Below are 16,473 nucleotides of genomic sequence, written 5' to 3' on the forward strand. Positions count from 1 at the left end.
AGCTAGAGGTGGAGGTTGGACAGGTAGAGGTCATCCTAGAGGGGGAGACCAGGCCAAATATTATGCCCTTCCTGCTAGGACAGAGGCCGTTGTATCCGATTCTACTATCACAGGTATTATTCCAGTCTGTCATAGAGATGCATCAGTCTTATTTGATTCGGGCTCCACTTATTCTTATGTGTCATCTTATTTTGCCCCGTATTTGGGCGTATCATGTGATTCCTTGAGCTCTTCTGTATATGTATCTACACCCGTGGGTGAATCTATTATTGTGGACCACGTGTATCGGTCGTGTTTAATTAGTATCAGTGGTTTTGAGACCAGAGCTGATTTATTATTGCTCAGTATGGTGGATTTCGATATTATTTTGGGCATGGACTGGTTGTCGCCCTATCACGCTATTCTTGATTGTTACGCCAACACGGTGACGTTGGCTATACCAGGTCTACCATGGCTAGTGTGGAGAGGTACCTCGGATCATATTCCTAGAAGGGTTGTTTCATTTCTTAAAGCTCAACGAATGGTTGAGAAGGGGTGTGAAGCGTATCTGGACTATGTGAGAGATGTTAGTATTGATACTCCTACTGTGGAGTCAGTTCCTATAGTAAGGGATTTTTCCGATGTATTTCCAGTAGATCTTCCGGGTATGCCACCCGACAGGGATATTGATTTTGGCATTGATTTGTTATCGGGCACTCAGCCCATTTCTATTCCACCATATTATATGGCCCCAGCATAGTTGAAAGAATTAAAAGAACAATTACAAGAATTGCTTGATAAGGGCTTTATTCGGCCCAGTGTATTACCTTGGGGTGCTCCTGTCTTATTTGAAAAGGAAAAGGATGGTTCTATGTGGATGTGTATTGATTACCACCAGTTGAACAAGGTTACAGTGAAGAACATGTATCCATTGCCATGTATTGATGACCTATTTGATCAGCTTCAGGGTGCCAGAGTGTTCTCTAAGATCGACTTACGTTCAGGTTATCATCAGTTGAAGATTCGGGAGCCAGATATCCTGAAGACTGCTATTAGGACTCGGTACGGTCATTACGAGTTCCTTGTGATGTATTTTGGGGTGACCAACGCCCCAACAACATTTATGCACTTAATGAATAGTGTATTTCAGCCATATCTTGATTCTTTTGTTATTGTGTTTGTTGACGACATTCTGGTGTATTCTCGGAGTCGGGAAGATCATGAACAACACCTGAGGACTGTGCTTTAGACTTTGAGAGAAAATAAGTTATATGCAAAATTTTCAAAGTGTGAATCCTGGCTTGATTCAGTGGGATTTTTGGGTCATTTAGTTTCGTGCGAGGGGATCAAGGTAGATCCAAAGAAGATTGAGGCAGTGCAAAGTTGGTCCAGACCAATCTCAGCTACGGAGATCCGGAGTTTCCTTGGTTTGGCAGGGTATTATCATCGATTTGTAGAGGGTTTCTCTTCTATTGCTGCACCTATGACCAAATTGACCCAGAAGGGTACTCCGTTCAGGTGGATAGAGGAATGTGAGGAAAGCTTCCAAAAGCTCAAGACAGCTTTGACTACAGCCCCAGTATTGGTATTACCTACAGGTTCAGGGTCTTATACTGTGTATTGTGATGCATCGCGTATTGGTCTTGGCACAGTGTTGATGCAAGATGGTAGGGTGATTTCCTACGCATCCAGACAGTTAAAGGTACATGAGAAGAATTATCCGGTCCATGACCTTGAGTTAGCAGCGATTATTCATGCCTTGAAAATTTGGCGGCATTATTTATACAGTGTCTATTGTGAGGTCTACACCGATCACCGGAGTCTACAACATCTGTTTAAACAGAAGGATCTTAATTTGCGGGAGCAGAGATGGTTGGAGATGCTTAAGGATTATGATATCACCATTCTCTATCATCTCGGGAAGGCCAATGTAGTGGCTGATGCCTTGAGTCATAAGGCAGAGAGTTTAGGCAGCTTAGCATATTTACCGGTAGCAGAGAGGCCTTTAGCCTTGGATGTTCAAGCTTTGGCCAACCAGTTTTTCAGGTTGGATATTTCCGAGCCGAGCCGAGTTTTGGCTTGTGTGATTTCTCAGTCTTCTCTTTACAATCGTATCAGAGAGCGTCAATACGATGACCCACATCTACTTGTCCTTAAGGATACAGTTCAACATGGTGATGCCAAGGACTTTACTGTTGGAGCTGACGATGTATTACGGATGCAGGGCAGGCTATGTGTGCCTAATGTAGATGGTTTGCGGGAGTTGATTCTCCAGGAGGCTCACAGTTCGCGGTACTCCATTCATCCGGGTGCTACAAATATGTATCAGGACTTGAGACAGCACTATTGGTGGAGGCAGATGAAGAAAGACATAGTGGAGTATGTAGCTCGGTGTCTAAATTATCAACATGTGAAATATGAGCATCAGCAACTGGGTGGATTGCTTCAGAAGTTAGAGATTCCAGAATGGAAATGGGAGCGGATCACTATGGATTTCGTTGTTGGGCTCCCACGGACTCAGAGAAAGTTTGATGCAGTTTGGGTTATTGTGGATAGGTTGACCAAGTCAGCTCATTTCGTTCCTGTGATGACTACCTACTCTTCCGAGCAGTTGGCTCGAATCTATATTCGCGAGATTGCCAGACTTCACGGCATACCGGTATCTATCATCTCTGACCGGGGTACACAGTTTACCTCACAGTTTTGGAGGGCTGTACAGCGATAGTTGGGTACTCCTGTAGAGTTGAGTACATCATTTCACCCTCAGACATACGGGCAGTCCGAACGCACTATTCAGATATTGAAGGATATGCTTCGTGCGTGTGTGATAGATTTTGGGAGTGTTTGGGATCAGTTCTTACCACTTGCGGAGTTTGCTTACAACAACAGTTATCAGTCGAGCATTCAGATGGCTCCGTATGAGGCCTTGCATGGTAGGCGGTGCCGTCTCCAGTGGGTTGGTTCGAACCAGGCTAGGCTAGGCTATTGGTTACAGACTTGGTTCAGGATGCCTTGGAAAAGGCTAAATTGATTCAGGATCGACTTCGTACCGCCCAATCTAGACAGAAGAGTTATGCGGATCGGAAGGTTCGTGATGTTGCATTCATGGTTGGTAAAAGGGTCTTGCTCCGGGCTTCGCCTATGAAGGGTGTGATGAGGTTCGAGAAGAAGGGCAAGTTGAGCCCTAGGTATATTGGGCCTTTTGAGATTCTTGAAAGAGTTGGAGAGGTGGCTTACAGACTTGCACTACCACCTAGTCTCTCTGCAGTTCATCCGGTATTCCATGTTTCTATGCTCCGGAAATATCACGGCGATATGTCTCATGTGTTAGACTTCAGTTCAGTTCAGTTAGACAAGGATCTATCTTATATTGAGGAACCAGTGGCTATTTTGGACAAGCAGGTTCGAAAGTTGAGGTCAAAGAACATTGCTTCCATGAAGGTTCAGTAGAGGGGTCATCCGGTCGAGGAGGCGACTTGGGAGACCGAACATGATATGCGCAGCTGTTATCCTCATCTTTTCACCACTCTAGGTATAATTCTAAACCAGTTCGAGGACGAACGTTTGTTTAAGAGGGGGAGAATATAATGACCCAATCGGTCATTTTGACTTTTAGAACCCCGTTCCCCTAAATAAAACTCCAGGGGAATGTGTGTTTATTAATTTATGACTTGCGGGGATGCTTGGTTCGGGATTTGGAAGTGTTCGGGTTGAAATCGAAATACTTGGTTCCTTAAGTTGGCCTTAAAATGCTAAGTTTGACTTCGGTCAATATTTTGAGAAAACGACTCCACAATAGAATTTTGATGATTCCAACAGCTCTGTATAGTGATTTTGGACATGGGAGCGTGTTCGGAATTTTATTTGGAAGTCTGTAGTTAAATTAGGTTTGAAATGGCTAAAATAGGAATTTAAGCTTGGAAGTTTGACCGGGGAGTTGACTTTTTGATATCGGGGTCGGAATCCAGTTCTGAAAATTTTCATAGCTCCGTTAGGTCATTTATGACTTGTATGCAAAATTTGAGGTTAGTCAGACTTGATTTGATAGATTCCGGCATCGTTTGTAGAAATTGAAAGTTTTAAATTTTATTAGGCTTGAATCTATGTGTGATTCGTATTTTTAGTGTTGTTGGATGTGATTTGAAGACTCGACTAAGTCCGTATGATGTTTTAGGACTTGTTGGTATATTTGGTTGAGGTCCCGAGGGACTCGGGTGAGTTTTGGATGCTTAACGGATCATTTTTGGACTTGGCTTGATAGCTGAAGTTCTGGTTTTCTTCTACCCGATCGCGTGAGAAGGTATGCGATCGTGTAGGGTTAATTGGGCAGCTGAAATTTTGTGCTATGCGATCGCGTGGGCGAGTCCGCGATCGCGTAGGTTTGATATACCTTGTTATGCGAACGCGTGGCTAAGACCGCGTTCTCGAAGAGGAAATGAAGAATAACCTGGTCCACGCGCTTACCCTTCGCGATCGCGTGGATGAGTATGCGATCGTGTAGGTCTAGGAATGTTGTGTTTCGCGATTGCGTGGAGTTATCCGCGATCACATAAGCTTAATTCTGGGCAACCTTATTTTGTTCTTCGCGATCGCATGCCTTTGGCCGCGATCGCATAGAAGAAATCACTGGACAGAATGTTTAAGTTCTGCCCATTTTCTATTTTTAAATAATTGGAGCTCGGATTGAGGCAATTTTTGGGAGATTTTCAGACAAAACATCGGGGTAAGTGTTCTTAACTAAATCTTGGCTAGATTACCCGAATCCATCACTGTTTTTATCAGTTAATTAGTGAATTAAATTGAAAACTTTTGAAAACCCTCTTGGATAGATTTGAGGATTTGAGGTTCGAATTATTATTGGAATTTAGTTATTTTGGTATGGTTAGACTCGTGGTTTAATGGACGTTCATATTTCGTAAATTTCGCCAGATTCCGAGACGTGGGCCCCGCGGGTAATTTTTGAGTTAATTTCAGATTTTATTGAAAAATATAGTATTTTCTTATGGAATTAATTCTATAATTTTTGTTGACTGTATCAAATTAATTATGACTAGATACGAGTCGATCGGAGTCGAAAAGTCGAGGAAAAGGCATACTACTTAGTTAAATTGGAGCAAGTCGAGGTAAGTGACTTGTCTAACCTTGTGTGTGGGAATTTTCCCCTAGGATTGGTATTAATGTGATAATTGTAATGTGATGAAAGTCGTGTACACGAGGTGAAGAGTGTGTACACGGGCTAAATGTGAAATATTATGTCTTTAAATTGTGTGGATCGATGTTGCATATCAGTTAAATAATTTTACCTTGTTATATTCTTCATCATTGATTTAAATGTTTATACTTTAAATTTGCTTGACCTTTTCCTGCTAATTGTTTTACCTGTTTAATTGAAACTTGGTTTCTTTTATTCTGTGCATTATTTGAAGGTTGATTTTCTTTAAATTAAATATTATTAATATGAATTATTGGATATTTTAAATTTGGTATTGAAGCAACGTATTAAAATTTTGAAATATTATTTTGTTGAGTTATTTATTCCCGAATATTTTTGGTGAGATTTTTGTACTCATTGTGATGGAGCCGTGAGCTATTTATTGTGGAAGAATATTATTGTTGAAATATTTTGGCATGAGCCATGAGCTCTTTATTATGGAAAAATATTATTGTTGATTTATTTTGGCAAAATAAAATATTTGGGTACTTGAGGTACAAATTGTAATATATTGTGATATTGAGTCGCATGTGGTGGTATAAGGATCGGGTGTTGAAACGCATGCGGTGAGATATGGGTGGCTTGATATGCGTGGCTAGTAGGGAAAACTACTAGAAATCATGCGGTGTGATAAGGATGGCTAAAACGCATGATGCTATTTCGGAAAAAATATTTTCTTTAAAATAAATTGTGAAGGCTCCCGCGGTGATATAAGGGAATGAGATATTGTGAATTTATTTATGATTTGGGACTACGAGGCGGTACCTCGGGAGTGCGCTTGTTGATATTGATTTATGACCGCAGTTGCCTTTGATTATTGTTGTGATTTTCTTAAAGTTGAAAAGAATTCTATTTTGTTTCCACGAGGTATTAAAAGCCATTATTTGGTGTAATTAAATGGTGACATACTACTTGATTCATTTCCATTGTCATTTTATCTTATTATATTGTTAAACATTTTACCATGCCATTATTTATTTTCTAGTAGGGCCTGATATGACCTCGTCACTACTCTACCGAGGTTAGGCTTGGCACTTACTGGGTACCTCTGTGGTGTACTCATACTACGCTTCTGCACATCTTTTGTGCAGATCCAGGTATATCTTATCAGACGGGGCATCAGTAAACTAGCTATACGAGGAGACTTCGAGGTGTATCTGCCAGCGTGCGCAGACTCAGGAGTCCCCTTCTATCTTACTATGTTGTCTTCCTTATTTGCTTTAGACTCTGATGTATAGAGACATAGAGAATAAATTCTTAGAAACTTGTGACTTATTTCTACCGGTTTTTGGGAGTTGTAATTATTTGAATTGTAGTTTATTTATTTCAGATATCTATTATTATTCCGCATTTATAGGCTTACCTAGTCTTAGAGACTAGGTGCCATCACGACCTCCTACGAAGGGAATTTGGGGTCGTGACACTGGGCCACACTCTCCCTAAGGCCCACTAAGCGGACTAGGAGTCCTGAAGTACGGGAGTGGCTATGAACCCCTCCGGGACCTGTTCTAGTCCAACTGGCATGATTTGAACAAGGATCTCCTCCTCCTGCTCGATCTAAGGCTCTTCAATAGGTGCTGCTGCACGTTCTCTAGGGTGAGCTCTGCCTCTGCCTCGGCCCCTACCCCTAATAGTGGCTGCAACATGGGGCTCCGGCTCTTGCCCGCTGTGGATAGTATATGTGTCCTCACCATCTGTGAGAGAACAAGAATAGAATTATTCAAACTTAATGAAATAAAATCCCACGATAGAGAAGGAAAGAAGCGGAATTTTCCTAAAGCTCTATAGCCTCTAGAAGATAAGTAAAGACAGTCTTTGTACCAATCCTCCAGACTCTACTAAGCTTGCTCATGACTCGTGAGGCCTAGGCAACCTAGTACCCCGAGACCAACTTGACACAATCCAAATCCCAATTGTGGGGTCGTGATGGCGCCTAACATCCACTTGCTAGGAAAGCCAACATTAGCTAGTTAATTAACCATTTTCAGCAATTTAAAAACATAACCTTAACTATACGAAACTGAAATAATCTGAAATAGAGGTTACAAATACAATAGTGTAGTCTAAACATATCCCAGAAATCTGGAGTCACGAATACATGAGCAACTAAAATACTACAAATATGGTATGAAATAAAGTACAACTGTCTAAAATTAGATAAACAGTAAAACATGATAGAAGGGGACTTCAGGGACTGCGAATATTGAGCAGCTCTACCTCAAGTCTCCTGTAGCAGTTGGATCCGAGCAGTTTCCGCTACGTGCCTCTAGGACCAACACCGGGATCCGCACAAGAAGTGCAGAAGTGTAGCATGAGTACAACCGACTCTATGTACTCTGTAAGTGCCGAGCCTAACCTATACGAAGTAGTGACGAGGCTATGACAAGGCATTCACAATAAACTTGTACGAATAATAATAACAGAATACGAAAATATAGATAAAGCAGAAAACTCATATAAACGAACCCGATGATCAACTACCAGAAGGCCCCAAAATAACATGATCTCAAATCTCATATCATAATGCCGAGATAAAACTTTACAACTGCAACAACACATCAACTCTGTTGGGGCGTTCAACCTGATCATAACACTTAAAAAAATAACTGTTGCAGCGTGCAATCCGATCCCAACACTTAATACAATAACTGTTGCGACGTACAACCCGATCCCAATATCATATCATATCATTATCTGTTATAGCATGCAACCCGATCCCAATATCAACTCATTAACATAAACAACTCAACACAACTAGTAACGGATATCTCAACACAAAAAGAGAATAAAGCGTACAGAACATCAAAGAACAACCAGTACAACAAAGGATAGCCAATACCTCGTATTTATAATTTTTTACTAATAACCAATACAAGAATAGCTAAAGAACTCACAGAAATCGGAATAACATAGTAAAGTGCAACAAGTGATGTAAAATCAACGAAAGCAAGTTAAACATGAAGCAATGGAGTTATACAATTAATACAAGTAGGAACATATAGCAGGTAATCAGATATTAAGCGAGGAATGAATAAATCTAAATAAGTAACAAGTAAATAACAGGTAGCAAGTAAAGCATGGATAGTAAGATCATGTAGTAATAAAAGCATATAAAAAGATATAACATGGAATAAGTGATGATATAAAGGTAAATAACCCAATACCCCATTCTTTAACACATGACGGCGCACATACACTCGTCACCTCGTATATACGCCATTTTCCCACATAATTCACATAACAAATAGACCAATAAGTCCTAATTCCCTCAAGTTAGACACGACACTTACCTCTTTGCGCAACCAACTCAACAACCAATCACGGATTTTCCTTTCGAACAAGCTACCAAACTAATTAAATCTAGAAAAATATCGTTCAAACAAAAGCTTTAGAAACTAACCACGAATAAAAAGGTTCAATCTTTGATGAAATTAAAAAAGTCAACAAAATTCAACCCCGGGCTCGCTTGGTCAAAATACGAGATTCTGACCAAAATTCAATTACCCATTCACCACCGAGCCCGGTTATGTGATTCATTTCGAAATCTGACCTCAATTTGAGGTCTAAATTTTAATTTTACAAAATCCCTAAATTCTACCCAAATCCCTAATTTGTACCATGAAAATCCTAGATTTGATGTTAAAAACTCATGAAAAGTAATGGGGAATTGAAAGAAAGTGGATTAGAGTTTCTTACCAATGATTTTAGGAAGAAAAAGTCTCAAGAAAATCACCTCTAGAGTGTTTGGGGTTGAGAAATGGTGTAAAATGGCTAAGTCTCATTTTTTCCCTATTTTACCCAGCTGCAGACATCGCATTTGCGAAGTCTTATTCGCAAATGCGATGTCCGCAAATGCGAGACTCTGATCGTATTTGTGATCACTGTCACTGTGCATGAAATGTCGCAAATGCTACTAAATGTTCGCATATGCAAACTACTAATCCATCGCAAATGTGGCCCCTCCTTCGCATTTGCGAAGACCTCTAGTCCAGGACCTGAATCGCAAAAGCGACAAAATTGTCGCAAAATGAAAACTCAGGATCGCATTTACGACATGTTCTTCGCATTTGCGAAGAGCACCACCCCCAGCAAATAATCGCATTTGCGAGTCCAACTTCGTAAAAGCGGGACGTAATTGCGAACAGGTCCTTGCAATTGTCAGACCTGCAATCAGACACTAGCAATTGTTGGACACTAGCAGTTCCAAATCATTCTGCAACGCATCCGAAAATCACCTGAGCCCCTGGGTCTCCAAATCAAACATGCATACAAGTGTAATAACATCCTACAAACTTGCTCACTACCTCAAATCTACATCAGATAACATGAATCGATCATCAAAACTCATGATTTTTAACTTGAAAACTCATTTTCATAATTTTTCATATAACGCACCGAAATACGCTCAGGTCACCACGAACCCCAACCAAAAGTGCGTACAAGTCCAATAATATCATACGAACCTACCGGAATTGTCAAAACACCGATCTGAGGTCGTTTACCAAGAATGTTGGCCGTGGTCAACTCAAGTCCCATTTTAAGCCTAAAATCACTTTTCTTCAAATTTTTACGTAAAAACTTTCCGGAAAACAACACGGACAAAGCACGTAAATCAAGAAACATGAAATAGTGCTAATAGAAGGCTCGGAATACCAAATTCAAGGCTAGTACTCAAAACGACCTATTGGGTCGTCACAGTGAGACTGCACACCATGGTATCATAGAACTTCTAAAGCGCATTGCTGCTTCTGATGACGATTAAAATATCCAAAACAAGAAAATACAATCTTTCTCTAAAAACAAAGTATCTATTGTACTTTCTTTAGTGGCAAGTGGCAACTATAAATCCCATTTTTCACAAACATATGATCTTCATTCTCTGTCGCCTATCCATCAGCGATTCAGAGTAGAGAACTTATTTCAGTTACATTTAATTACCAATCTTTTAAATCGTTAAAATTCTCTGATTTGGTCCCAAAGAGCCTCCGTACTTGGCATCTTGATGACATGTTTGGAGCTCCAAGCTTTGCGAATCAAGGAAGTAATGCCAACAGAAGCCCGATTGCAAGTAATTTCTAATTCTCGCCTTAAGGAGATGTTGATTGAATAATAACAGCAAGAAGCCTACGTCTTGAAATAAAATAAGCTCATGTTCTTTACCAACTACTACAATGTAACTACAGGTTATATAGGGCAGACCATATACTTTGGGACCACTTTTCACAGCTTTTGGTGAGAAAAAGTAAGCGATAAACTGCTGCAACAGGCTGCTAAACTTTCAATTTCTTGTCATGTTCGAGCCCCGAGGGCATCAAATTCCAGTAGTTTGGGAAAAAAGCTGCTTTTTCTAGCACAGCTATATGTTTATACAATCATGGCAAATTTAATTGAGCTAGATAGGATAAGATTTAAAGACTGATTCATCTTCTTTATCTTATTAGACCTGGATAAAGAGGAACCTTTTATGCAATATTGTGTTGTTAAATATGCACTCAGAAGTTTGTAGCATAACCTAATAGACATCTACCATGCTGGAAAATGACAGAGTACTATACACTTGGGTTCATCACAGTGGCAACAAGGATCAGATGTCCACTTCACCACGAGCACAACATCGAATTTTTTTCCGATGGATCTTGACCCTTCATTTCCCTAAATCATTAACAATGGCAAGGATCTACATCCTAAACCATCTGCATCGCATTGCATGCGTAAGATGGAAGCAGGGTGGTTGTCATACAGTAGAACAACTCCCACTTCCATTCGCTACCACTCTGCTACTACTAGAGTTAATATACATACATCCATAAGTATATTATCTATCTTCCCTTCAATATCTAGCACATGCTTCTCGATGTTATAGAAAAAAATATGAGAAGAGAGATTACTGAATGCCAGGACAATTGATGAAGCAAGGCTGTTTTATTTGTTGATGAATGTCCCACATGTTTAAAATGGCTCAGTTTATGCAGCAGAAAAAGACCATAAATTTTTATCTGTAGAAAGGGAGTATGTAGTGCCACAAAAGAGGCGAATATAGTTACGCCTCCCAACCTCTTAATGTTGTCGCACGTGCAACACGATTCACGCCAAGTGTGAAGGCACCCATCCGAAGATTGCAATTGTGCAACTGACACATGTTTTTCAGGTTATGGAAGGCTTTTGTCATGTATTTTCTAAGCTCCCTGTTAACCTTCTCCTCATCCCACATAAAACCTTGAATATTCTGCACATGAAAAAAGAATATATTCAGAACAATTAAAATGCACAGTTGAACTAAATTGATATTGAGATTTCAATTTTCTTCTCAACTTTCAGACACAAGAAAAGAGTTGCCAAAGTACATTTTTAATAGCTATTAAGATAGGACTGAGTTTAAGAAAATTGCATGCGCCTTCTGGAGGCAGTGTAGAAGAACTTGTGAAGACATTGACCAGAAAATTTCAACCTAGATACTTACAATAATCCAATCTACACGAATTCGAGGTTTGTCTTATGTCTTCAGAAACTGATTTCAGAGGAAAACTATATGGCATGATAAAGGCTGAAGAACTCAAAAACTTATTTATTCTTCAGAAAATTGCACTTAACTTAAAACGATGGTCAGAATAAAACCTTTATGATCTTTCCAATGTAATGAAAATAGATATATGGGGTGTCAATGTCAAAGATATATGATATTACCTGAACCCACTCAAAATAACTGACTGTCACACCTCCAGCATTGGCATATATGTCGGGAAGTATTACAATTCCCTTTTTAGACAAAATCTGCAGAAGACAGTTATCTGTCAAAAAACGGTAATCCTAGTAGTCAAATGGCTAGAAAACCTGGAAAAGTGGTTACCTCATCAGCTTCTGGATCAGTAGGATGATTTGCTGCTTCTATGATGAACTTAGCCTTGACATTATCAGCATTTTCTCTTCAGAGAAAGAAACAGATTCACACAGGACAAAATTAGACGTATGTATAATAAATAGCTATATATGGTTTAGTAATAAAGACAGAATATAGGAAAAAATTCACACAGTAAAGACTTTCTTCTCCACATAATCTCATAACAGAAAATAAGAGAAGGTTTATTATTGGTGCTCAAGTGTATCATGTAAATTGAACATAGGAAAAAATTAATCATCTTTTCCATAGTAACAAAAAGTTAAAAAATAAAACCTATTAAGGGCTTATACAATCAATTACTTTTGTGAACTTTACTTTATATTCGCAGCATATAAGGACCAAAAATTTCAAATGTAATTTAAGGGTCTAAACCTGTTCAAAACTCCTCCCAAAGCGCAAGGTATGAGAACATCACATTCATGTGTAAGCACTTCATCTGAATTCATCACATCCCCACCACAAAAGTCGATCAGCTTCCCTGTTGCTTCTTTGTGATTAAGCAAAGCGGGTATATCAAGCCCATTGGGATTCTTGACTGCTCCAGTTATATCACTCACTGCAATTACCTTGCCACCTCTCTCATGAATAAGCTTTGCTGCCCATGCTCCCACGTTTCCAAAACCCTAAGAAATACAAATATAAGATTATAACAGTCATTTTGAGTGAATTTTGTGAAATAGCGAGCAGACGAACACAATGGAGTGTGCTGGAATTGAACAAGTCCGAAATTTTACCTGAATTGCAAAAGTCAAATCCTTAATATTCTTTCCATATTCAGCAAGTAAAGCTTCTGTAGCATAAACGACACCACGCCCAGTTGCAGCTTCCCTACCCAATGAACCGCCAAGATCCTATGACAGAAGATGAAACAGGGTACTTCAGTGAATTGAACGAAAACTCATAATTTTAACCAAATTGGATAAGTCCAAAATGTAGCAGATAGGACTTTAAAAATATGTTGCAAGAACTTACAATCGGTTTTCCAGTCACAATTGCAGGTGAGTGACCATGAAACTTTGAATACTCATCCAAAATCCAGGCCATAGTCTGTATATACAAAGTACCAATAAGCCTATTTGTTCGCAACTACTCTGTAGTTCCACAGAGAAGAATATTTGAGATAATGACCTATATTACTAACCTGGGCATTAGTGCCCATATCAGGTGCAGGGACATCCGTATTAATTCCAATTAGATCATGAATTTTCTGGGTGAAAACACGCGTAAGGCGCTCCAACTCACTCTTGCTTAGATCTTTTGGTTTGCAGCCAATTCCACCCTTAGCTCCTCCATATGGAATATCTGCTACAGCAGTCTTCCAAGTCATTAGTTGAGCAAGGGCATTTACTTCGTCAAGGTCAACCTTGCAAAAGAAATTAACAATATATCTCAGTACCAAGTCCAGTGCCAGAAGCAGCAAACACTTGAATATACAGTACCAGCAAATTTAGGAGAATTGAATAATTAAGACCATGTTATGAAATTTTAGCATTGAGATACAAGAATTGGATAGAAAAAGACTAGTGAAGATCTAGTCATATAACAATGGAAAACTTGACCGTGATCTAGCAGATCGTACACATAAAGTAATTCCTTGAGCAGAAAAATTTGTCCATAGATGTTAAACAAATACATGAAAGCTAAATAAGGTAGGTATACAAACCTACTCGTGTTCGTCAATAGTTAAATAACCCAGATGCTATAAAATCTAAAAGGATGAGTTGAAACCTCCAAACAATAAGTTTCTATCTAAATATATAAGGCCAATGCTTTCTTCTTTTTCTATCTTTATTATGGACAAAGCCAATATTTCATGCTTGAAACACCTGAAGGATTTGACCTGACACATTATGTAAAAAGTTTCGTGGAATTACAGATCTCTTATGCTATGATCATGGATAACATGCACATGAATGGTCGATGCATCATAATATTCTTTCAAACGACACATATACATTTGTGGTGAGGCTTAACAGAACAGATTTTGGTTAAAAGATAAGTACTAATTGGAATTAATTTGATCGGAATCTGGTACTCATTTAATACCACCGTTCTAGCTATCCCGATCTTGGCTAATTTGTACTGTATGGTAGGCGCCAAAAGAAGTCTACTCACCCTTGTTAAATTACATATAAGCGCGGGAACCTAACGTCATTGACTTTCCAGTCCCCCCAAAAAGACAATCCAACAGTTTTATAAACTGAATTAAGACTCCCTAAAACACGGAACGGCTCTTTAATGCACAACCAAAGAAATAATACAATCTTATACCACTAGTCTATGTTACATAACTGATGATTACAGTGGAACATCTATTCGTCTTAGCATGCATTGAAACCTCTAGGTTGGCATCTGATATCTTTCTCAGAATACCAGTCTTTACCAAGCAAAAGCAAAGAGTTTATACAACCTCAGTTTTGACATAACTGAAAGCTTTTAAAAGTGAAATTATTGAATTGCTATCTACACGAAGACATAAATTACAAAAAGACCAAATATCAAAAGCAAATAAAAATAACCTCAGGATGGTATCTGATTCCCCCTTTCATAGGACCCCGAGCATTATCATGTTGCACTCTGAATCCAACATAGGACACTAATGTTCCATCATCCTTGGGAATTGTGCATTCCACCTGATCAAACACACACAAAATAATAATAATCAACCTCTCATGAAAATTCAGAGAGAAAAAAAAAAATTGCTAGCCGTCTTAAAAAGAATCAATAGTAACATGAAATCGATCGCACAAGAAAGATAGAAAATTTATAAATAATGATCAGTAACCTTAATTTCTCTGAAAGGGATTAAAAGACTCTTCTCAAGTTTGGAGTCCAATCCAAGAATGCGAGCTGCCTGGCGAAAGTTACGGTTGGTGGCTGCAAGAGCATTCATGGCCAACACCCAGAAAGCAAAAAGTAGTACTCCAATAGATCAAGATAATAATAGTCTAAACAGAAACGAAAACAAAAATGGGAACTACTACTTGATTGAGAATTGAGATACTATATAATAATGTCACGGTGGGTTAGAAGTGAAGATTTTGACTAGGACGTGACGATCTATAAACGATCATTTTGACGATCTATATATGAGTCAGTGACAGCTGATTTGGCAATTCGGGAAAGCTGGGATTCCCTTCTATTGTATTATTTTCCTTATTTTAAGTCATAAGTTTACGAGGGAGTATAATATACCAAAATTATACTCCATAAAATAGGAAATAATTTCAGAGACCTTTATTCAAATTTGTTTTGTAACACTTGGTTTCCTTATAGTTTGAGATATTATATTTAACTCACTTATTTTAATATTTTTTTATAATCAAACAAGTCTTAAATTCAACTCAGCTACTGCATTTGAGGGGAAATTTGGTTAAAGATTTACAATATTTCGTAATGAATGTCACTAAAGAGAAACTTTGGAATGTTACAAGAAAAGCAAAAGATGGGAGGTGAAATGCAATATCTCTAACTACCGGGCAAATTACCGTTATAAAGACAAAAATGAAGGGAGGTGCTTGAAACTATTATTTCCTACTAGAGTAGTTCAAAAGGTTAGCAAATTAGGAGTGTGACCAAAAGAAAAAGAGAGAAAAATTAAGATTGCCAGAATATTACTTGCTAGAGCATTTTTTTAAAAGTTTATAGTGTATTTGTCGGAGACGAAAAGAAATCTTAAAGAAGTAAGATAATAAAAATGCATAAAAACCCCAATTCAACTTGTCGGGGAAAATTATTTACACACCTAAATTTTACTGGTGTCCTAACACCCCACTATTATTAAAATAATTATATTTATTTACTCCCTCCTAAGCTCCGGCCCAACTATTAATTTGAGTGGGAAACACACGCTTTATTAGTAAGCCACATAATAAAAATATCTAATAAATAAAAATAATAGTCTCTAAACGAGCCTTATTCACCCCATCAGTTAAAAATTCTCAAATTGAAGAACCCTAATGCCCAAACATTGAAAATTCTTCTTGCCACACCAAAATCGATTTGCCTGAACAAAATCGAAGTGACCGGTTGCAAAATCCTTCGATTTCATTGTTATTTAAAGTTCCTGACGAGTTGGAGGAAGACCCGTTCGAAGCCGAAGTTCTTTGAAGATTCAAGCTCAAACATTGAAGTTGAATTATCTGTGGAAACATTACTACGTTTGAAGGTAAATCCATCAACCTTATCCTTTTCTCTCATCAACACGAAACTTGTATCTCTATTTTTGTTTGTTTAATATCGTCCGTAACTAGGATTTTGAACTTGCTTCAAATTTCTTCACTGTAACTTTTGCATTGTAAAATCCAGTAACAGAAATACAATTTTAAGGCATAATAATAACCAAATTCAGTTTTTTCTTGTTGCATGTGTTCTCACTTGTTAT

The 16,473-nt window shown here is 38.5% G+C and overlaps 1 protein-coding gene across 1 annotated transcript; it reads right to left on the minus strand.

Moving 5' to 3' along the window:
• Positions 1-11,094: 11,094 nt before the first annotated feature.
• LOC107765542 (glutamate dehydrogenase A) lies at positions 11,095-15,234 on the minus strand. The gene is made up of 9 exons (XM_075228102.1): positions 14,875-15,234; positions 14,609-14,722; positions 13,231-13,452; positions 13,062-13,136; positions 12,824-12,940; positions 12,462-12,712; positions 12,039-12,114; positions 11,876-11,962; positions 11,095-11,417 (listed from the first exon to the last, which is right to left on the minus strand). Exons 1-9 carry the CDS (start codon positions 14,980-14,982, stop codon positions 11,232-11,234), a joined length of 1,236 nt encoding a protein of 411 aa, XP_075084203.1. The 5' UTR covers positions 14,983-15,234; the 3' UTR covers positions 11,095-11,231.
• Positions 15,235-16,473: the final 1,239 nt, after the last annotated feature.

The sequence above is a fragment of the Nicotiana tabacum genome, chromosome 13, assembly GCF_000715075.1.
Source record: "Nicotiana tabacum cultivar K326 chromosome 13, ASM71507v2, whole genome shotgun sequence".
Classification (NCBI taxonomy): Eukaryota; Viridiplantae; Streptophyta; class Magnoliopsida; order Solanales; family Solanaceae; genus Nicotiana; species Nicotiana tabacum.

Coding starts and splice junctions, on each gene's coding strand:
- LOC107765542 (XM_075228102.1), bottom strand. CDS start 14,982: ATGAATGCTCTTGCAGCCACCAACCGTAACTTTCGCCAGGCAGCTCGC. Junction 12,115..12,461: donor TTGGGAGGAGTTTTGAACAG/GTTTAGACCCTT, acceptor CTTTCTCTGAAG/AGAAAATGCTGATAATGTCA. Junction 11,963..12,038: donor CTGATCCAGAAGCTGATGAG/GTAACCACTTTT, acceptor TGTCTTCTGCAG/ATTTTGTCTAAAAAGGGAAT.